Consider the following 24713-nt stretch of genomic DNA (forward strand, 5'->3'; position numbering starts at 1 on the left):
CAAAGCGAAAGGAAAATAATTTTTCAAATACTTAACATATGAAAATTACTTTATAGTTTTTCATAACCCTACATAGCTATGAAAAAGAAGCAAAAGCTACCCTTTTCAAAGTCAGTTTTAAAAACAAAACAATGTGCCTTACCCTCTCTGAGGATTGGATGTGGGTAGGATGGGAGGGTGTGTGGAGGAAATGAGAGGAGGGGAGGGAGTGGGAACTTGGATTGGTATTTTTTTTAAAAATCTAATAAATTAAAAAAGATTCCAAGTAAAATTCCAAGTGTAGAAAGATCATTTTACATAGTGATTCTCACAGAAAACAGATATAAAGTATACCAGTCATTTGTTTCTTGGGGATAAGAATGTGCTGGAAACTGAACCCAGGACTTTACATGTATGCCAGGCAAGTTCTTTATCACTAAGCTACAAAATCATAATCCTTATAGAAATTTCTGATTTTAATAGGAAAAAGTGAAGGGATAAATAAGTTACATGCTTATAAATTTCAGTACTACAGGGATTCGTAGGAAAGAAAACACCTGCTCAGAAAGGCTGTTATGACCTACAAGACAAGAAAAAGAAGCACCGTGCAGGCATTGTAATCTTAAAAGCAACACGGAACACTACATGGATGGCAAACGTTAGTCGTTAAATACAAGTGTTTAAGAAACCGAAAAGAAGAAAGGCTGAGCGATTATTTTGGAATAATCTCTTTCTGTCCTCTACCCTGCTTTAAAAACGATCGTATTTATAAGTGATGAAATGTCTTTTAGATAGTATTACAATGTTTGAGGCAAAACAAGAAAGCAAGCTTTTCTGTTCCTATTCTAAGAAATAGCTGTTCTAGCCTACATTTATTATTTGCCCTCTTTTGTGATACAATCTGATTTACCTGCAGAACACCTCAAGGGCAATTACTGTCACCATATAAAAGAACAATAGGTTAAAACAGGATCCTCAAAGCAAAAGTGGAATTACAATTTAAATGAAATTTCAGATTTAATATATTCAAACATTTGTTAAATTCAAAGAGAAATCATGTTTCCAAATATAGATAGTTAAGGCTGATTGTTTATTGGCTTTCAACATACCTAGAGTTTGGCTTCCCTTTTTACATCAAACCCAACAAATTCAACATCTACATCACTGAAAAAGTAAAATCCTCGGGTGTACAGGTGCCCACTGCTCTGGTCTATTCCCTTTCCCTTCCTTCCTCTCCACCCCCACCCCCACACCTGATTAAAAACCTAAAAAGAGCCTAACTGAGCCCCACCCCCATCCCGGCCACACACTGGGCATCACTGTGGTCCCTGTGATCCTCCTCTCCTCAGGAGCATTCATTTCTAAAACCTTAATGACACTCTGTCACATTCTCTGAAAAGAAGAGGAAAAACTGCCATTAAAGGCTGTGTTCATTACAGCCAGTGACTTCTTAAAAATGTCTGCAGTCAGGCAGTGGTGTCTTCGGGAGTCTTTCAGCAGTTTCTCCTGTTTTGGAGTTTCCACACATAGGAAATTACAAGGCGCTTGCAAATGCTCAGAGCTTTGAAAAGAAAGAAAGAAAAAAAGGAAGAAAGAAGGAAAGAAAGAAGGAAAGAAAGAAAGGAAGGAAGGAAGGAAGGAAGGAAGGAAGGAAGGAAGGAAGGAAGGAAGAAAGGAGAAAACAATACTGCACTTTTTGTTCCTATTAGCCATTTAAAGTATCCATTGATCAAAAACAACTAAAAATATGTTTTAAATGATGCTAAGTTGACACAAGAATTATTATAGAACCATTATAGTAACAAAATGTGTTCTATGCAGAATACCATAAGGAACTAAGAAAAAAGATACTCTAGAGCTATTCTAAGTAAGATATAAGCAAATAATGTCATCTAACCTCTACTCCCAGGGCAAAATATCCCCCATGGAAAACAGCAGTTTCCAAGGAATTTTCACATTCTAAAAGCTTGAACAGATTTCAGAATATGTATAACCAAAAGCCATTCTTACTTTGATCAGTTTTGTTTGATTGGTAAGGGAAAGGGGATTTTTTTTCCATTAAATATTTTTTTTAGAAGGGAAAGCTTACTTATAATGCTTTTTTCCCCAAAAACAGTACAATATTTAAGACCTTTACTACAAATATTCTTAAATTTACTATATTTTAAGCATACATTACAGAACTAAAATGTTCTTACAGAGAATAAATCATAAGGTACTCACTTGTTCTTTGCTAAGAAGCCCCGAGTCTATGACACACCCTACACATATTCTACAAGATAACGGGCTCAGTTAACTTATTTAGACAGTTAATTCATTGCAAAAGTGCTGACAGAAAGTAAAACTGGGAATCCAAAAGCAACCAATTACACAAGGCCTTGACTACTCCACAGAACCCTAGAAAAGAGATAGTTATAATTAATCCCCAATGAGTCCCTTCCCACTCATATCCTCTGGGCCACCTACTTTCATGATATCAATCTGAATGTTTGTTGTTCAAAGAGGACAAATTAATAAAAATTTGTGTATCAAATTTAAGAAACATATGACTCCTCTTAAGAAAAACAAAGTTCTCTTAAACATCAATCAAATCTGTGGCAAATCCCAAATTGGGAATGTGAAACAGTAGCTTAAGAAACTAATGTCTCAATTCATAAAGGGCTATCTTCATAGCAAGAATGAAACCTTTCAATGCCAAAATAAAAGACAAATCTTAAAATTTTTGATAAATTCTATAGCCTTCTTCTCCAGATAAACACTAGGAATCTGAGGAACAAGTGTCCTGTCAGAAATGATAATCTACCGTCCCCCAACCCATTACCCGATAGTCTCCACCTCTAGATTTTTCTTTCACAACTCTTGTCTTCTACAACATGACAAGATACACGTCTCATCTAGAACATATTACAGAGTAATACAGTAGGCCTGATTATTTGTTGATTAAAATAAATAGATATGAATCTTATTTTTTGGTTATCTTTTGTCTCAGATTATGTCTTGGTTCTCCATCAGTAAAAGATAACCAAAAAGTTTACAGACTTGATAATTAAATTATTAAATAGTAAAAGTAACAAAGTAAACATAATTTCTGATACCGAAATAAGAAGAAACAATTACTTACAGCTAGAGATACCAAATTAAAAAAAACATAAACATCATTAAATGGAGCTTAATAAATCTCAATGTAGTAAAATTTCCTTTTTAATCAAACTCCAATGTTATAATAGATTCTAGAAATAAATAAGTCCTGGTAAAATTTGCTGACCAATATTCAGGATTTTCAAGCCTATTGTTCCAGTGGCCAATCAGCCTTATTGAACCATTAACAACATCATAGTGTATAAGTAGCTATCTTATACCTTTTAAGCAATGTGCTAAAATTTTTAAATAAAACCTATCAAATATTTTGTTAAAGACAAATGGCACAAATATTTAGTTTTTATTAAAAAATCAGTTGTAAGTTTTATATACTAAAACATTAGTGGTATCTGAGACACTTAATCAAAAGCACAGTATATATATATATAACTCTATATAAAAGTTAGCCTGAAAATTTAAAAACTAATCCAGTTTTTATTCTGGTCACACAACTCTCAGTTATCATGTTAGGTTTATACTTTTCCTTTGTTTTAATTGATATCATAAATAATGAACTTACATCTCTATACCACCCAATATTAAATATTTTCAACCTATTTTCGCTACATTTGGTAGGCTTTTATTTAAATAGAAAAGTATTATATAAAAGTAATTTTTACTTAGCACTCACCAATCCCATTACAATGCCTACTATTTGTTCGAGCAGCACACTGGACAACAGAAGAGCGAGACAGCTAATAGGACAACTGTTCACGCGTGCAGGCGTCAACCGCCTACGCAGCCACTACTGCATGAGGGGCCCTAACGCACAAGAGCCTGATGAGGTATCTTTACTACAGCTTGTCCTTTCATGATATATTTTTCATTTTTTATTAACATCCAAAAATAATGGATTTTCTTATGCAATTTCATACATACTTAGTTTTGGTTGATACCTACCTCCTGACCCACCCATGTTCCCTTCATCCCCCAGTATTTTCCTGTCCACATCCATATCACGTGTGCTCTGCTACCCTTTCCACACTCCTCCCTTGAGGTCTATTTTCCCCCTTTCATGAGCACCTTTCTGTCTTCCTGGCATATCCATGCTCATCCCCACATAAATACACATATATAAAATTAGAAGCTAGACTCTAAGAGAGAACATGTGGTATCTGACATTCTGAACCTGGATTATCTCTTCAATATATTATTTTCCAGTTTCATCCACTTTTTATATTTCGTGTTGAATGTTAATACCTAGAACTACTATGTACCAGGTACTGACACCCAAATAAGAAGTTATTTAAGCCGGGCGGTGGTGGCGCACGCCTTTAATCCCAGCACTTGGGAGGCAGAGGCAGGCGGATCTCTGTGAGTTCGAGGCCAGCCCTGGTCTACAAGAGCTAGTTCCAGGACAGGCTCCAAAGCTACAGAGAAACCCTGTCTCAAAAAACCAAAAAAAAAAAAAAAAAAAAAAAAAAAAAAAAAAGAAGTTATTTAAAAGTTAAATATCAAATAAGAGAAAAATAACAAAGGGGTAATGCTTGCTTTGTCTAAAAAGTATTACGCAGAACAATAAGAATACTGATTCAAATTAATTTCTACTAATTCAGAAGTGAATCTGATACTGAGTCAGATACTGATTTTCAACTTAATATCTATTCTACTTCTTTCTATTTCCTTTGAAGTCAAATGCAGAAAGGTAAAATAGAACTTGGTATTTTTCCGTACTGCCATGCTATTACACCAATGACTGACCTCTTATTTTCTGAAGATCTCAAGAAAATGCTGACAAACTACATGTTTTATCTGTAAAAGCTACTTGCTTCCCTATGCAATGAACGACAAATCACAAGAGGAAGCCACTGTTATTTACTTCCTGTTCCTAGAAAATCTTCAGGCAGCTTTATACAGATACCATACACTTTGTTCCAAGCTTTCATTGGGAAAATCTACGCATTTTTCAATTTCAATTAAACAGAAAAGTAAGAAAACAGCATATATACATTTTTATAGAAATGTTTTTCCTAAAAAATTCGATTCACAAATCCTAAATTGCAATCCTAAAGGCTAGCCAGTGTGGGTGGGGGAAAGCTGTATTTCAGGAGTTGTATCATAAAATCGTATAGACTCTATTCCACAGTAATCTTGGTATATAGCAAGTCTTTAAAACAACTGTATAATCTAATATGACACATTAAACAATCTGAGATTAAGCAATTCCTAACAGTTCAGTTCAAACAGTAATCACATTTGCCGAAATTGCTCTTATTTCTAGCATTTAAACTGTATAAAGCACTTATCCATCTACCCAAGGGGTGAATGCATATGCAAATACATGCTGTGTCCTTCAAGTACAAAGCTCATACCTATCTGTATCTATACAAAATTATGAACTAGCAGACAACCTACTTTTTAAGTTGGGTTATACTACTTGCTTTTAGATGAGATCACCATTGCCAATCCAACTTGTTAGAATAATTCTGTCCAAAATTTTACCAAAATATCTCAATATGCTAAGTGAGAAATTATTTGATAATGCACTAATTTTAATAAGACTTTTTACTTCAAAGTTTTAAAAGCAATCATCAACATAATAAGCAACTAAAAAAAGTTGGGTATATTTCATTTTTCTGAACTCATGAAATCTGCCATTTTTACTCATTTATAACAGCATAAAGAATTAACCTTCAGATTCCTTCTTTTTAGGTTAAGGTTTGCTTATACCTGGTAATAATTATCTTTACTCTAGAATTCTTACATTCTGCTTTAGTAGCTCAAACATAGAAAATGAAAAGAAAGGGTTTTACACTTTGGGGCTTCTTTATATACATTCCTCCTGATAAATTATATATTCACAAGAAAATGAACATAATCTTAAGAAATATGCATACAAATATGAAGTAGATTTCTAAAAACTTAAAATAGTATTTGATATATTAAAATTATCCCTTTTGGAGACTACAGAAACTACCAAAAAAAAAAAAAGGAAATTTTAAATACTTTAACGTTCCCATTTTCATGTCCGTTTTCAGTACAGTCCATTTTTAATCAAGAGTTAAATCAAGAAAATTAACTGTTTATTAAAATTCTCAATGACCAGCAAAGCATGCTAGAAAACTTTTCTTTAGCCCATCCAGCCCTTTAAATAATCAAACAATAAAACAAATATTACAAGAACAAGGCTGACAAAAAATCCTAATGAACCTCTCAGATGAGAAACTAATTGGTACTAAGTACACAATGGCTTACATTTAATCCTGTTAATAACCACACAGAAAAAGAAATAAAAGACTCACTTTTCAGTCATCTCTCTGGACCACTGGGCTAAAATAACAGCATGACTAAATCTGACATTGACCCCGTGGCCCTGCTAGGAGTTAAAAGAATTCCTTTGAGCCTTCGGAGGCCTGTTTTCAACTGCTCCAGAAGGGGTGGGCTAGTCACACACACTTGTTAGCCTTCTTTACAGTAACAGGTCAAATTAGAAATGGTCACATACACTGTAATATATAGCAGTGCTTACACCTGCCCAAGAAAGAATGCTAAGGTAGTTATAGCAGGCTCATAAAATACCTGGATGAAATATAATTGGAACGATGAGATTTTATGCAAGTATTAACATTACTGAATATGAAACTTTAAAAACCAAATTCAGAAGACATCCAAATTAACAAAATCAACTAAAAGACATGTAAGAACAATCATTAAACTATACATTTTTGATTGTGTTTTCAGCAGCCAATTAGATGAAAATATACTTTTCGAATTCTCATAAGCTTTCATGACATGAATCTTCAAAGAACTTATAGTGCCAAGATACAAACCCATCTGAAAATAGCTTTTCGTTCTTATCCGTTTCCAAAATACAATTTAACTCCCAACTAAGAAACCAAACAACTCACTTTCCTTTCTTACTAGTAAGGGGATAATCAAGGACACAATCTGCCATACTTCACAAGGTTTTCTTCTAGTATTAATATTGCTAATTATGCATGTATATCCTGAAAATAAGGCCAGGGCTGTAGTCCTATTTCACAAAGTGTAATCATTAGAAAAATTTAAAAGCCAACTGCAATTTAAAAATAAGGCTCCAATTTATACCAATATTTAAAACTGAAGTTCAAGATTTTCTGAATGCTGAAAACCAACAGATATTCTTACAACTCTAAGAAATAAATTATATATATTTAAATTACATATAAATATATATTATAGGTGGTTTCTAAAGTAAAACATAAAAATCAAGCTTTACATTTCTCTTTCTAGACTCTTATAGACCTTCTATAACTTAGATTTTCATGGTAATAAGCTTTATAAGTACAATCACTTTTTAGATAGTAGGAATAAGTTTCAAGGCATTTTTGTCAATTCTTAAAAGCCTACATTGATTTAGAATAAAGACCAGAGTAAAGTTTTAATACTTATCACTATGAAACCTTGTCAACCACGGTCAACCCTTTTACTACTTTAGAGTGTCAGCACTCCATCTCCCTGAAAGCCTATAATGGATACAGTCTTACATCTGTCAGACAGGATCACCTGGGACATATGTTTTCCTTCCCAATTTTTATTCTGTTCTCATCTCCTCCTTTCTCTCATTTCACGGAATATCATCTTTCAAGAAATACCAACACACAACTGGAACACAGAAACACAGTAAGAGGACTTAGTTCACAAATAGCTCCAATTTAAATTGTAACTCAGAACAGAAAAATCCAAAGCTAATCAGTTTCCAAAGCACTCATTAATTAATTAATTTTATACTCATTAGCTTACCGTCACAGCATTTTCTGGCCTGAAAAAATACCACAGTAAATAAAAGTATTTCCAGTATACTTTATAGTTACTATATACATATACATATACATATATATATATATATATATATATATATTGCCACTCAGTTTTAAAAGAACATCCCATCCACTGCCAAAAGAAAAAGAGAACAAAAAATATAAAAAAGAAATGCCACAAAACAGAATTGCAAATAAAGACTGGGAAAGGCAACAGCAATCATGACCTTTAGAAACAAAGGTTGTGTGGCAGCTGCCTGTGAGGCTTCAGCAGCACTAAGCATCCCAGCTTCTCTCCTCGTAGACTTCCTTCCAGTCAATCTGCAGTGCTATGCTGCTGGGCTCACACACAGTGAGGGCTACACTTGCCATGAAAATGGATTTTTAAAGATGCATACTTTTATAGTCTTATTACTTTTATATTATAGAATATATCCTGATTTGATGTACTATTTGAAATTGCTGTATTTTAAAATGATAGAAATATCAAAGATCAACTAGAAAGTATCTTTTAAATATTGTTCAGAATCCTGGGAATAATTTTACAAACTAATGAAGACTATAACTATATGATCAAAGAGTAAAAATTCAAATGACTATTTTATTTAGAATAATCAACAACTAGTTAGATAGTAGGAAACATTTCCTTGTTTTGAAATTAACTAATTTTAAAATAAATTGTTTCTTGAGAATTCATTTCATATCAATAAAAATATTAGTGTAAAATCAAAATATTGAATGTGAGAAATGATAAATATAAAATAGTAAAACAACACATAAAAATGCTGTTTCTTGGCAATCATGAATTCTGTAATTTAAGATGCTAAAATTATCAAATTAAAAAAAAACAAAAAACCATTCTTTCAACACAGAAAGGATGGCCATTCCTTCAGGATCCATATCCAGAAAAATGACTAGATATGCCATAATGTAAATCACCTACATTAAAAATTCCAAAATGATAAATTATCACAATGCCTCTCCTCTTCCTTCTATTTACCATCACCAGAAAGTGTTTTTCAGGCTGCTAACTGAAAATTTATCACATCATTTTTCCTGGGCTAAATCAGAAAATTATTACAACCTTTAAATGGCAAAAGAACTTTTATTTATCATATATTAGAGTAACATATAATACTGTATCATGTCGTGTATGAGAAAAACATTTTGTAAAGCTGTTGGGACTAGATTCTCTTATTTTTCACTTACACAATAATTATTTGATATTTAACCTGCCACACCACAGTTCTCTAAGTACTAAGCATTTGGCAGCATAAAGCTGTTATTTCATAAAACAAAATCAATCACCTTTGAGTGAAAATAAGCATGTTCTGCATTCTTTAAAATGGCAAATTTATAAAAAGGTCAAGGTTATCACTGATAAAGTAAATGCACATCCAAATGTCTATACATGGTGTAGACAACGAATTTTCAATATAAAAAGAAATCATATGTGATTACAACTGACTTCAAGGGTGTATTTTAGTATACAGTATTTAAACTAAAATTTCACACTAGTACTCCTTACTGACAATTAGTATTTTTACTATTAAAATGATTCAACAACAAATAATTATTCATTCTAACAGTAAAATGAGCATGATTAGAAATTTTCAGGATTAATAACTTTTCATCAATTTCATGCATAAACCTAACATTTTAAACTTCTCAATAGTTCAGGAATTAAATTGTTATTGTTATTAAGAAAACAAAACCATGAACAAAATGAGGTTTTCTCTGCTAGTCCCCATGGATTTAAGTACCACACCATAATTTCCAATCTGCACAACAAAACAACATAGAAAAAGATGGGCTGAGGAAAAAAGAAATTCTAACAAAGAAATAACTTTGGAATTTAAAAAAAAAAAAAATTCCCTGTCCTCTTAGCAATCAACAAAATAAGAAGAAAGAAAAAGTAGAAAAGTCACTCAGAATATATGACCAAATAAGCATGGGCACTCTTGCAGAAAACCAAGTCTGCAACCCAAAGCCATGGGAAATTTAAATGAGCGAGCGGGACAATAGGCAGGGAATCTGCACAGAGAGACTGCTGAGGCTGCAGGTACCGTACTGGAGATCTTTTTAGATTCCTAAACAAACTTTACTGGTTTAATCAATTTTTGTAAGAATAACTACCAAGATTCAAAAGAAGATTAAGTTTTCCCTTTTTAGCTAAAATACACACATGCATGTGGCATATGTAAAGGAAGAGAAAGCATTCTCACTGCTTAATATTCCTTCAGAAGCTTGCACACAAACCTGTGATCTTCTAGGTTAAATAATCAAAGGAATAAAAACACCCAATAAAATAAAGCCTCTGCTGCTCCCGCTCCCTAAGTGGTTGCATGAGCCCACAGCAGAGCACGGGGCCTCTGCTCACATAGAGTCAGTTCAACTAACCAACACCGTTTAAAATGAGATGGTTTGTGGTTTGACTATTACATTCCTTTTGTTAAACCTGACAATCATGATGATTTTCCAAATGTAAACATTTCAAATAGAAAAGTTTAAGCACAAATAACCAAAAAGACTCATGGTATTAACCCAAAAATTTTACAAGCTACTACCTGGTGAATTTTTACTAAGAACTTAAAGACTCAGAAGCATTTAAACTAGATGTTGTAAACTTCTTCAAATAGTTGACACCCCATGATATCAGGTTTAAATGACTATTAGGCAATACTGAAACACACAATATTTAAGTTAGATATATTCACCACAAAAGTCTGTGTGACATCTAGAGCAAATCGAATGAGCAGGAATAGACAACAGAATGATCAAAATACGTGCCTGTATGGAACTGAAGAAATCGCTTAAGTTCTTATTGTAACAAAGAAATTTTACTGGAAATGAAATTTCTCCTTAAATGTATAAAGTAGTACTATTTCTAAAAGTCTGCTAAAAATTCATTATGCTTACAGCAGACAACTTAACACGTGAGAACAGCTGGTGCAGTGTGAAGACTGACTTTCAGGGTTAATGTAGTTCCACAACTCTTCAGAAACCACTTTCCTTCAGTTAAATGTATCTGCTATAATCCTGAATTTCTCACCTGATTTTTTTTTAAAGCACTTGTAGGACTTAAGCAAACTCATTTATCAGCCATGACCAAACTTTCCTGATTCTCAGAATTCCTTATTAACTACAAATACGGGTGTTGAAAAATTCTCTAGAAAGGTAGGTCTTTCTAGAGTGGATAATTCTCTTACAAGTGTTCTACAGTTAAAGAGCAAAAGTGAATGTGACAGACTCACTTCAAGAAACTTGCCAATAAAAAACAGTTTCCTTAATAGATAGCCCTTGAGTTTCTTAAATGCTGTTCTCTCACCTGCGGGCATATGACTAGCTTAAAGCAAAGAATGGCACAAACTATTTCACTATCACACAGTTTTGCTGTCTTCCTTTAAAATGTGTTCGCAGTGAACTAACTTTCAAAACTGACAAAAACTGAAATTCTAAGGTTAAGACTTTGTCCCAGAAATTAAAGTTACACATTCAGCAGAATAAGAGTTACTTAAAATAATTTATTTCATCCATTCCTTGAATCCAAATGGGTATTACAAAGTAAATTTTTATCTCTAGAATTAAACCAAAGACACCAGAGAAAACGTGACTGGACCAAGACTTAAATGAAAAGGAAAATCAAAGGTATGCCTTTATGTATTCTGTACATTTTTAAAAGAAAATGTGGCCTTACACATGGTGTCTGCTCAACTAAAATGGTTATCTCTAATTCTTAGCAGAAGAAACAGCAATCAGGCAAGTAACTGAAAATGTCAAAATCTTAACCACAATAACCTTTAATACATAATCAAACAAAGATAAGCAATGAAACAAAGGAAATTTTTTAGAAAGAGAAACTTCCATCAATGCTTCATTACTAGCCACAATGGGAGCATTTAAGAAAGCAACAAATTACTTGAAATTCACATAAATTTAGCCAAGTCTTAAAAATAAAATCTATAAATAAAGGAATTATCTGAGTACCCAATCTCATGGAAAAAAGGATCAAATGTTCAGTATTTCTTTTGAAAAAGATTTCATAATTTAAACATTTGTCATTCATATAAAATTTATATCCTGACCATAAGAATATCATGCCTATCAGTTATACTTAATAACATTATACAAATGATTTTTATATACAATAGGTTATTTTTATAGCAAGAAGCTATGTGAAAATTACATTTAAACACTGCACCTAAACACATCAGGACTCAAGTTCCTCTGACAAGAATGAAAATGTTGTCCACGTAATTTTATGCTTCTCCATTCCAAAGCAGTAAGTAAACCTACAGATAAAGTAACATTTTAAATAGCACTGTACTGTCACCAGTTCAATAAATATATCAAGGTAGTTTTCCACTGAGCAGTTTCTAGTGAATTTAGTACATCTATGAGAATCAGAAGCAAAATTTAATTCTCTTCCCTGGTATTGAACAATGATTTTTTTTTTTAAGCAATGAAATGAATTTAGACTGAAAGTCATAAACTGACTTTGAAAGAATACATACCAAAATTTCTGGTTGTACCACGAAATCACAGTTAAATTAATGATACTCAATAGCAACATTCCACAGTGTTATTAAAATCCTACCCAAAGCTGCCTCGGATTTTGTGGGTTTCCAATAAGATTTGTAGTCTGCTGAACAATAGCCATAGAGGCTTTTAAACTTCACTCCATTCACAAGTAAAGTTGAATCTGAACATTTTTATTTCTTCTCTTCCTACGACAACTGAATAACACAGCTCAAGTCATTATGCTAATTAGAAAGTAAATAAAAAAAAAAGATGCCCTTACAACAGTTAAGTGGAAGGTGACATGCACAACTAGAGACACAGCTCAAAGCAGCTTTAGGAACTGTGTAGTCCAGGCTTACAAAAGCTGAACACACTGGGGAGGACTCCTGGATGCTCTTGGTCACTGAAGCTCTAGCATGTGGCTATTTTTTTTTTATTGTAAAACAGATATTAAACTACATCCATGAGAAGTGTGTCAAATGGTAACTCATTTTTATAACCAATTAGGTCTAGAAAGTCATGAGAACTGTAATTATTGTAATTAAGTTGATGAATGAAAAAAAGGGAGGAAAATACTACCTTAGAGATCTGAAGAACTACTGAAAGAAAGTAAAGCTTAATTTATTAATCATTCCAAACTAAACAATTTGATTCTTTTCTTATGCTCACACTATTAAAAAAGATGACACCCTATAAAAAGCCAAAATTACATTTTTTAAATGTTCTACTTTCAAAAACTCTGCATAAAGGGGCTAGAGAGATAGCTCACTGGTTAACTACTCTTCCAGAGGACTCAAGTCCGTTTCCCAGCCCTCACATGGTGGCTTACCAATCTCTATAACTCTAGTTCTAGGGGATCTGATGCCCTGCTCTGGTCTCTGAAAGCACCAGGCATACACAGGGTGCACAGACATACATGAAGACAAAACACCAAGCTAGCAAGCTTTTTCATTTGCAGGCACCACTCTTCCTCCGGAGCCTCCCTGTGTGCTCATGTGCAGGTGCACATGTGTGATGGGCAAGTGTATGTGTGCACATGCATGAAGGCCAGAGATCAACCCTGGGAGTTGTTCTTCAGGAACTGACTGTACTGTTTTTTGAGACAGAGTCTCCTGTTGGGATCTGGTGCTTGTCAATTAGACTAAGCTATCTGGCCAGCAAGCCCCAGGGATCTGCCTGTCTTTGCCTCCCCAGTGTTAGAATTACAAGTACATGCAATCATGCCATGCTTTTTACTCAGGTGCTAGAGAACAAAATTATGTCCTCATGCTTGCACTGCAAGTACTTTACAGAGTTTTTTTACTTTTTAAATTTAGATTTATTTTATATGTATTCATATTTCACCTTCATATATGTGCGTGTACACCATATGAATGCCTAGTGCCCACAGAAATCAGGGCAGGGCTTTGAATGCCCTGAAACTTGAGCTACAGATGGCTATAAATCAACATGGAAACTCTGGGAACAGAACTCAGGCAAGAGCAACAAGTGGTCTAAATTACCAAGCCATCTATCTCTACCGGAGAAGCCTTTTAAATAAACATCTCTTGTTCTTCTAGAAATGTACCTAAATACAACATTAATGAGTTTTCTCTATTATCAAGCATTTTAAAGCTTCTAAAACAGGGACTATGTGACAACTCTTGAATCCCAATACCTTAATAAATAAATTGCTTGCACAATGGTTTGTTTCTTTTTAAGATTTAAGATTGTCTCATAAACTAGTAGATTACAAAATGTCACCAACTCAAATAAAATATATCTAAAGAAAGTACTATATTAGAGACAAGAACAACTACTTGGGCTTTTTGTATAAGCTACCTCAGTCACAGTTAGTCAACTGTGTAGACTCTTGACATCTAATACTGAGAAACTAGAAGCAGTCCTTCATTCAGTAAACTTTAAACTGACACCTGAAGGGTAAAGAGGCATCAGTCAGGCAAGGCAGAGACTGATCCAAAAAGAAAAACTGCACATGTAAAGGCCCAAATCAAATCAAATAATCCAAGTGTCTGAAAAACTAAAAAGAGGAGGACATGAAGGTGGAAGAGGAACACTAGGGAGATATGTAGCGGGGAGATGAGGCTGGTATCCCAGCACTCCAGTTCTCAGATCAGCTATCATGACATCACAAAGCTTATGTTACATCTCCCTAATTTTATTTAACAGCAGTCCTAAAGTTTAAGAATAGTGATGCTGGCAACTGTAACATGCTAAAGAGAAAATTTTGTAAAAGCCCTTCCTTTGGACAAAAATGTATACTGAGATTGCTAAAAATCTATGGCACCTATGAACTATCTGTAAAATTATATCTAGAGGGAAAATACTAAATATATGCATTTATATAGTCTTCCATACTTATGGACTAGTTCAAATTCACTAATTGTATTTGTCTATAGAACACAAAATTTCAACAACATCTATCATTAGAATTTTGAGAGACTTAACTCCAATGGCTCAGATTTCTAGAAAATTACTCAGCTTATTATATTTATCTGTTAAATAAACAATTTGTCTCTCTCATTTAAAGTAAGTGCACTTCCATGTACTCATGCCATTCTGTATTTTACTCAATCCTTTCTTCTCAGGGTTCTCAAAATCTACAGTTAGTTCTATTAGCACCACCCTTACTTTCTATGCCCCAACACTTACACAATTTTAATGAATGATGGCTGGCGAGGCAGCTTAGTGAGCAATCACTCTGTAAATTGTGTTGGATTCCCAGGACCCACAAGGTGGTCTCCACAAGATTGCCATGACATTCACATGCCCAAACTTATGTATGCACAACATGCATGCATAAACACACAAAGAGATAAAACTAAAAATGTAATTTTTAAAAGTAAAAATTTACAAGTAAATAAACATTTTCCTCTATTAAAACTTTTTAAACAACAACCTGTCTTACTAATGCCCTCTTATAGACACCTTCTCTCTAACTGGGTCTCCTCACCATCCAAAAGGAGAAAGGTAACCCTGCCTCCACACTGTCCTCCTACTCCACTGCCACATTGTGTCCATCCTCTACCACTACCTCCATATCGCTAGCAACTTCTCTTTCTCAGGGCCACCCTTCCCCAGTTTCAAGTTCTTCCATAAAGTCAATGCCTACTTCATGTTTTTACAAATTATCTATACACTCCCTTTAGCTTCACCATCTCTGCAGATCCTAAAACCAACAGAAACCTGGTACAAAATTTTAACTTTCTCTTCAATATGTTAAAGCTAAAATAACATAAGGCACCAAATCAAAATACTCAGCAAGAAATACACAGGAATCTGACAAGAAACTAGTTAGAGAGGACCATTGGATTTCTGTCACCTTAGACCACCCCTTCCCCCAAAAAGAAGGAGTCCTTCAAAGTGAGTTCACAAGTTCATTATTTTTCAAATTTTGATTGAACACTACTTCAGTTTTTTTGTTTGTTTGTTTTTGTTTTGTTTTTCGAAACAGAGTTTCTCCAAGTAACAGCCCTAGCTGTCCTGGAACTAGCTCTTATAAATCAGACTATCCTTGAACTCACAGAGATTTGCTTGTCTCTGCCTCCCGAGTGCTAGGATTAAAGGTGTTAACCACCACCTCCCAGCCTGAACATTACTTCTATACAATATTTTTATTCTTTTATTGTTGATGTGCTAGCGTAAAGAATTCTAATATCTGAGTGTCAGACTCCTATAGAGTTACACAATTAATTACAACTTGGGTACCGAGTCACATATAAAGATTATCTTCCACATATGTGCACTAACCAATGTACAGTGTTGTGATTAGAAAGCACTAAGTCTTGTAAGAGAGTATCAGCAGCTGCTTACTAATACATATTTTCTCAGTCACCAGATACAAAAGCTACAACTACAGGCACAGAAGACTCCATCGGCGGCTTTAAAGAAATGGCATCTTCCAACCATCAGGACGACTACCACAGCACTCACCATCCTATACTGTCTGCTCCCATTTCTCTATTCTCAAGTCATGGTACTATCCCAAAAAAATCATATACCTTCTACCTCTAGAAATATTAGAAGACTTAGCAGTAATTCTTGCTCTCAACTTCTGAGGTTCAAATTACTGGCCTCCTGTCTTTTTTTTTTTTTTTTTTTAAAGACAGGGACTCTTGTATCTGAGACTGGCCTCGGACTACAGGTGATATCACCACAACTGGTTTACAAGGTGTTGGAGATCAAACCTAGGCCTTGACACATGACAGATGGGTTCTATAATAAATAAGCTATATCCTCAGCCCCTATTTCTTTAAGAACTATCCAAGGGGCTGGAGAGATGGCTCAGCGGTTAAGAGCACTGCCTGCTCTTCCAAAGGTCCTGAGTTCAATTCCCAGCAACCACATGGTGGCTCACAACCATCTGTAATGAGGTCTGGTGCCCTCTTCTGGCCTGCAGGCATACAAACAGACAGAATACTGTATAAATAATAAATAAATAAAATATTAAAAAAAAAAAAAAGAACTATCCAAGTCAACTTCCCAACAAAAGGTCGAATAGTTAAGAAATTGGAAGCCTAACTGATTCCTTAAAAAAAGAAAAAAAGTCTGACACTTCTTGGGGACCCAAGCATGATCTATATTGAATGTCATCATCTTCTCAGAAAACAGTAGGGAGGCACTAAATCTTGAAATACTAGCCAAATACTCTGAGTCACAGGACATCTCAAGAATACTAACATGCAGGGCAGATTATAAAACCATTTAGAAATCGGCGGTTAGTGACTTACCTTTAGACACAAAGGGAGGAAAATGAAGGGAACTTTTAAGTCAGATGACTACATGTAACAAAGAGAGCAAAAACATCACAACTTTCACCTTCAAGAATGTGGTGCTTCAAATTTGCATTTTTTCCTCCAATCTACTACGCTACCTCCTGTCTTACCGGATCTGGAGTTCCTGAAACACTAACCCTAGTAGTAGCACTCCAGGACTCGTTATCTGGCTAACTCCTGGAGAGGCAAAGCACGGAAGAGGCAGTTCCAACAGAGCTGGCCAAATAAGAACACAAAGCAAAGTAGATGGAGTACTCTCACCTGTGTCAACAGAGAAAAGAACTAAGATTTTGGTCCACAATGACTTGAGTCAAACATGAAGAAATGCTATGAACTTGCTTTACAGTTCAAGCAGCTTCCTTGATACTCTAACAGATTCTTTATCATGTTCGAACAAAACACCACTAGAGTAGCCTCTGGTAGGAGAATCTCATGAGAAACAAGACCAAAAAGTAAGAAACGAAATGGATCAGACCCAGGGCTTGAGAGATGGCTCAGCAGTTAAGAGCACTTGACTGCTCTTCCAGAGGACCTGGGTTCAGTTCCCAGCAACCACATGATGACTCATGACCACCTATAATGGGATCAGATTCTTTCTTCTGGTATGCATAAAGACAGTACTCATATACATAAAATACATGAATAAATAAATCTTAAAAAAGAAAGAAAGACCCTACTGGTCTTTTATTAGGAAAAGCAGTCTGCCTTTAATAGAGATGGTAGTACTTTTCAAACTAGTCAGTATGATACTAACCTTCAGCACCAGTGCTTTCACATCCCACAAGATTGAGAAGGATGTCATTGTCTTTATCATCTTCCTCACAGCCCAGTAGCATCCAGCTCTCCACATTTTCATTCTCTGAAATGGTACTTTCATCCTCCTCTGAACTGACCTCTATGATCATGACCTCTCGGACCACACTTGATCTCTCTTCAAGTTCAGGCTTCTCATTATCCCTCTTGTGTTTCTTAGCCAATGTATTAGAACGAGGAGAAGCAGGACTTTGGCTCTTTTCTTGTGCTTGGACTTTAATATTTTTTCTTTCACATCTATAAATACTATCTTCATCAGATAATGTGATGGCCTCCGATGTATCTGATAACTGGATGACTTCACTATCTGAAAGAACGACTAAGTTCTTCTGACTTGGTTGAGCCCCTGGTATCTCAGGACTCTCACAGTTCTTTTCCTCAGACCCTCTTTCCCTGTCGGCATTATGCAGACTCTGGGCATAATGAACTTGGCTGTAGAGCTGAAATTCCACCTCACTATCGACACTCAGCTCACTAGACGAATCGTCACGATAAAGATCATCTTCATATGCTTCTATAGTCTCATAGCCGCCAAACATTGTGGAAAGTCAGTCGCTGTAATGCTGTAAGAGAAAGTCATACCAGAAGGTACTTAAAAGCTACAATCTTGTTTAGTTAGTTACTATCACCCCAGAGCTGACTTTGAAGACCACCACTTTTTCCTAGCATATTAAAATGTTTTTATTTTTCCTAAGACTATCAATTTTCCATGTTTATAAATCCTGTTATCATCCTCTAGAAGAGTGGTCTTCAACCTTCCTAATGCTGCAACCCTTTCCTTGCTAGTTCATAACTATAATTTTGCTACTGTTATAAATCATATTATAACTATCTGATAGGTGACCCCTGTGAAAGGGTCGTTTTAGTCCCCACAGGAATCACAATGCACAGGTTGAGAACTGCTCTACTAGAATGACACTCAGACCTCCCAAGTTGGGCGGTGGTGGCGCACGCCTTTAATCCCAGCACTCGGGAGGCAGAGGCAGGCGGATCTCTGTGAGTTCGAGACCAGCCTGGTCTACAGAGTGAGTTCTAGGACAGTCAAGGCTACAGGAAAAAAAAATCCTGTCTCAAAAAACCAAAACAAGGAAAAAAAAAGTTAAGACTTCTAAAAAGTCTCTCTTCCTAGTCCATTCACCTTGGGATGACCTTTTCATTCTTCTCTTTTTCTTTCTTTTTAAATGGTGTCTTAAAGTGATCCTCCTACCTGAGTGCTAGAATTAAAGTGCTCTATTAATTTTTCTTTCTTTTTCTTTTTTTTTTTCCTTTTTTTTTTTTTCCTGAGATGGGGTTTCTCTGTGTAGCCCTGGCTGTCCTGGAACTCATTCTGAAGACCAGGTTGGCCTCAAACTCAAGAGATCCACCTGCCTCTGCCTCCTGAGTGCTGGGATTAATGACTTGTGTTACCACTACCTGGCAAAATTTTTTTACAAGGAAATAGGTAAGTTTACTTATCATGCTGTAAGAGAACAAACATGGCAGAACAGAACCACCTGTCTTCACTCTATCCTTTAACTCGGTATCGCCTCTTCCCAGGTATAATTTCTCAACAAGGATATTACCTCAAGTATGACTAAACATGCTAAACGTCACAACAGGGCGCCCTTTTCACATCTACCTCAAGTATATTTATTCTCAACTTAAAAACAGATGAGTGTAGCTCAACAGTAAACCGCAAGCTTAGTATGTGAAATAAGACTAGGTTTGATCCCCAATGTTGAAAGTACTATCACCACTAACAATAATGATAATACCAATCCTATGGACTTCAGATCTTTGGCCAAAAGAATGTATAAAAAAACTGTGATAACATACATAGTCCCATATTGATTGTAAAAATGCATTTGAAACACAAATTTTGTAAATACCTAAAATTGAGACAAAAAAATCATAGCTTTGGGAATATGTCTAAAAAATTTCCTGTGTATCTTTTAGCTCTGCTTCAACAGGACTTCTCACCGAAAGGAGTCAAGTGGCCTACTTCAGAGGCTCACATAGTATTTATAAACCATTCACATTTCTAATTATTTATTCAATGTAAATGTCCCAGGAGTACAAATCACAAATCCCAGGAGGACAGGGACCTTGTGCACTTTGTTAAACAATAGGACACAGTAGCCAAGCAGAGCAGCTAGAATTTGGAGATGTTTATAAATGTTTAAAAGCATGAATTCTATCATTAAGCCCTTGTTCTTTAGCTTCAAAAAAGTCTAACACAGACCAAGAATATAGAAATTGTGACAAGATGACTTCTTAGTTGTCTTCAACCATTCCAAAGCATTAGCCGACAATCTACATGGTAAATGGCGGTGGTGGGGCATGACTTGTAAGCCCTGGGGAGGCAGAGGCAGGCAGATCTCTGAGAGTTTCAGGCCAGCCTACTCCACAAAGCAAGTTCCAGGAGCCAGGACTGTTACACAGAGAAACCCTGCCTGGAAAAACAACTAAACAAAATCTACACAGTAGATGTTTCAATTATCTACCAGTAAAATGTTGATCAAAATACTAGCTCTGGGGAAAGTAGAAACACTTGTCTAAGAACTGGGAGCATCCTAGAAGAAAGTAACATTGCCAACTTATTCTTCCTTGCACCTTCAGCTCCATAGATACAATTAAGAGAGAGTGGCTGGGGGCTGGAGAGATGGCTCAGAGGTTAAGAGCATTGCCCGCTCTTCCAAAGGTCCTGAGTTCAATTCCCAGCAACCACATGGTGGCTCACAACCATCTGTAATGGGGTCTGGTGCCCTCTTCTGGTCTGCAGGCATACACACAGACAGAATATTGTATACATAATAAATAAATTTAAAAAAAAAAAAGAGAGAGAGAGAGTGGCTGTTTTCGTAGGTTTGAATCTCTGCCAGAACATCAGATGTTATATCTGCTTCACTAAGAGAACTAGCAGACTCCAAGAATCTAAGAGGCAAAAAATGCATTCCACTCATGTTAGTTTGGGTGTTGTTTTCCAGAAATAAAGAACTAATTTTTGGTGTAATTCCAGCACTTCCAGAAGGAAGCAAGAGAATAAGAAATTCAAGGTCATCCTCAGCTACAAAGCAAATTCTAAGGTAAGTTTGAGCTGTGAGACCCTATTTAGAAAAAAAAATAGGGAGAGAAAACAAAACAAAATTAATACTCTTTTTTTTCTTTTAAAGGATACAGTATACATTTCCTTCCTTGTAGTCTTTCAGGTTGCTATGCTGTTATTGTCACACAAGTTGAATGTGGTTGTCTAAATAATAATGCTATGACATTTATCGGTTTATATTGAAATGTTAGCCTCAGAGGAATTCAAATGAAAGATGAATTCTTTCCTTTTTATTTAATAGGTAAATTAATTCTAAAAGAAGTCAAAGGAATTATGCTTCCTTCAAAATCCTCAGTGGATCCATCCTGAGGATCCAGTGTGGACTTAAGATAAACCTAATTCCAGGGCAGCACAGAAAAAATTAAAGAGCTAAATTACAGAGTTACAAATTTGTACTACTCTTGGAGCCATCCCAAAGGAAAGGGATTAAGAATAGAGCCATAGGCACACCTGTGAATGTATGCCAAAAATAAACTACAGAGCCATAATAAAAACTGACTTCTTTGGGTCTAAGGATTTATCTCTTTCCATGAAATGTAGAAAAATGAATTTAACAATTTAGCCCCTATGGTTGTTAAGAGGATTTTGTACCTTCTGTACTTGAAAATTGTGTTCTGGCATAACATGCTCTCTTCTATTCATGTAGCTCATGGATGCCAGGGTGAAGGTTTGCCTCAAGCTGTTTTGGTTTGCTACAACTTTAATTACAATCAATTCACTTAAATTTTTAAAGTCTACTCAGAGATGAGTATAATGTATATAGACATATGTACACACACATATCCCTTGATTTAGATTTTCGTAGCCTTTGTTCATTATGATTCCCACACATAACTAGTAACACAACATGTTTATGACAAACATTCAAATCTAGAAAGTAGGTGTTGGATTAGTTAACACAGCCCCTTTTATATATATATGAAGAAACAGATCCTAGGTCATAATGAGACCCACCCAAGGCTGGACAGTTAAGAGCACAGCTAGGATACTTCACATGTTCCTGATTCTAAGCCAAGCATCACTAAGATTTTAAAATAAACAAAATCAAATAAATATTGCAATATGTGTACTGCTCTAACACCTAAATTTATCTGACATATCCACTTACTGCCTTCAGGAATAACATTGAAACAGACATTTTAATTAGGAGTAGACATTTAAACTTATAAATGTACTATCTAAGACCCTCCTAAACTGGCACTCAGAAAACTTTATCAAAGCCCTGTGTGTTTGCCAGGCGGTGGTGGCGCACGCCTTTAATCCCAGCATTTGGGAGGCAGAGGCAGGCGGATCTCTGTGAGTTCGAGGCCAGCCTGGTCTACAAGAGCTAGTTCCAGGACAGGCTCCAAAACCACAGAGAAACCCTGTCTCGAAAAACCAAAAAAAAAAAAAAAATAGTTCTGTGTGTTGGTGGACAGGGACACAAAGTAATCCTAGCATTTGGGAGATGGAGACAGAAAGATCGGGATGTCAAGGCAAGTCTTGGCTATTTAGCAAATTCCAAGTCAGCTTGGGCTACAAGAGATTCTGTCTCAACCCTCTACACCCCATTCCCAAAAAGTAAATAAACAAAGACTTTATCAAAGTACTGTGACTACGGAAGACTGGCCGTACTTTAAAATCTGAAATATCAAAAGTGGGAACGAAGATCATCTAAAGAAATGACATTAAAGCACTCACTGTAATAAAGAAATGTAATAAATAAAGTGACTGAACTTCTTTAAGTTAAACAAAGGGTAAGTTTTCAGAATTTAAAGCCACTATTCCTCCTTAGACGTTTATCTACTGGTCATTTCCTTCCAAAGCTTAGATCTTCCTTCTGGATATCACAGATCATCTCAAGTAGACTTAGAGCCAGAATTTGGTTTTATTCATTTTCGGTGCTGGGGATGGTGTCCAGGATCATGGGCACACTCAGCCAGTGCCCCACCTGAAGCTGGGTACCCAACTTAGGCTGACAAGAGTCTAAGTGTGCTACTGACAATGACAAAAGAAAGAAAATCAGGTCCAAGAGTTAAAATTTCTGCCCATTTTTCAAATGTTACTACAACCTCCAATCAAAAGAGGTAAAGAATCCCAATACACCACATCAAAGGACAGCCGCGTCTCAGTAGAAGAAAAGCAGGCTCAATTTACTTAGGTTTACATCCAACTACCCTTAGGACCCTATCTGGAAACAATGCCTTTCCCTATTAGCTGTTGTCCTTTTCCCATGCACTGGTAACTTTGTAGCTATCATACAATTTTCACTTCCAATTCTCTCTCAGTTCATTCCCCATCCTCTGGTTGCCTTGAAAGGCAATACTAAACTGTTCTCAAAACATAACACTGTCTTAAATAGACACGGCTGGATTTAAGGGTCAACTGTTCAAAACGAAATCAAGAGGTTTTTAAAGGAGCCTAGTCATTAAATTAAGGATGGTTTTAGACTTGGGGAAACCACGCTCAGAGAAAATGGCTAAAGGGCTCTGAAATTTTTCTACATTCAACCCTGAAATCACACTCTGGCCTAAAGGTATTTTGAGCGTCAGCACCTCATCAGTGACGGCTGGAACTCAGGCCTGCCAACTCCCCACCGCGGAGCTCCCAGTGTCGGGCAGCTCTTGCCTGAAGTTGACTACAACTGTCTGCTGTTGAGGTATGAGGGGTAAAGAAAAGGTTATCATAGGAAAGATACTTAGACTCTACGGGTTCTATAGAAGGAACGGGGCACAGTTCCCAGATTCTCTGTGGTTCACTCCTGCAGCGGCTACTTGACAGCACAAGCTTAAAGTGGCCCCGGAGCGGACGCACCCTTGAGCGCCAGGCCGCCACGCTTTCGGAGTGACCCGCTTCCCCAGGACAGGGGAACCACGGAAGCGGCGGGGGATAAAGCGGACAGAGAAGAAGTGCCCGTCAAGGCCAGCGCCGCCCTGCCTTTCCCGAGCCCGGGTCTCGGGTCAGGGAGCCGCGAAAGCCCAGCTCGATCGCTGAGCCGCGTGGAGCAGCGCGCAGCTGAGAGGCCATGAGCAGCGCATCCCCGCGCCACGAAGGACCGGGAGGCGGGAGGCGAGGGCCAGAGAGGGGCACACGTTAGTTCCGCAGCCCCGCGAGCGAGGCCGAGGGGGGCCAGGGGGTCCCCGGTCGCGGATCGCTCGGGGTCCGTCACACACATACTCACTGCCGCGGCTGCGACCAGGAAGCACCAACCAGGAACCGAAACACGTAGAGGAACGGGGAGGGGCGAGGACAAATGAGGTAAGGAAACCGCGTCCGCGCGGACTCCAGAGGCGAGGAGGCACTTCCGGGGAAAACACAGCTCTGGGGAGCTGTCCTTCCGCCCAACCCGCGAGTCCTCCGAGCGCATGCGTAGCGGCTAGTAACCCTTTGTGTTCTCCGCCTGTAAACTTTTAAGTTTGGTTCTGTTCCTTTTTCTTCATGCTTTCCTTCGAAAAGTATCTCGGATTAAAAAATTATGGTGCATATTTTATCTTATTGAATTAAGCGAAAGAGATGACACTTGCAGGGCAAAAGTGTGAACTCACTTTCTCAGGGCAGGAAAAAACCTACAATTCCCATGACACCGTGGGCGGTCGACTGGGGCCGCCTCTTTTCTCGCGCTGGGTGACGCCCTGGTAGTAGCACGTGGCGCAGAGCGGATCTGGAACCTATCTGGGTTGGTAA

General features: G+C 36.6%; 1 protein-coding gene across 2 annotated transcripts in view; it reads right to left on the reverse strand.

Annotated features, from left to right (window-relative positions):
* Zcchc7 (zinc finger CCHC-type containing 7) overlaps window positions 1-24325 on the reverse strand; it is a 161507-nt gene extending 137182 nt beyond the window's left edge. The window contains exons 1-2 of one of the 2 annotated variants that reach the window (XM_057790991.1): window positions 24211-24325; window positions 17907-18528 (exon numbers count right to left, since the gene is read on the reverse strand). In XM_057790991.1, coding sequence (XP_057646974.1) covers window positions 17907-18504 — 598 coding nt within the window. In that variant the 5' untranslated portion in view covers window positions 18505-18528; window positions 24211-24325. Of the gene's footprint in view, window positions 1-17906; window positions 18529-24206 lie in introns of both variants that reach the window. The other variant, XM_057790990.1, reaches the window with a different exon arrangement.
* Between the last annotated feature and the right edge of the window lie 388 nt (window positions 24326-24713).

Source organism: Chionomys nivalis, chromosome 16 (assembly GCF_950005125.1).
Source record: "Chionomys nivalis chromosome 16, mChiNiv1.1, whole genome shotgun sequence".
NCBI lineage: Eukaryota > Metazoa > Chordata > Mammalia > Rodentia > Cricetidae > Chionomys > Chionomys nivalis.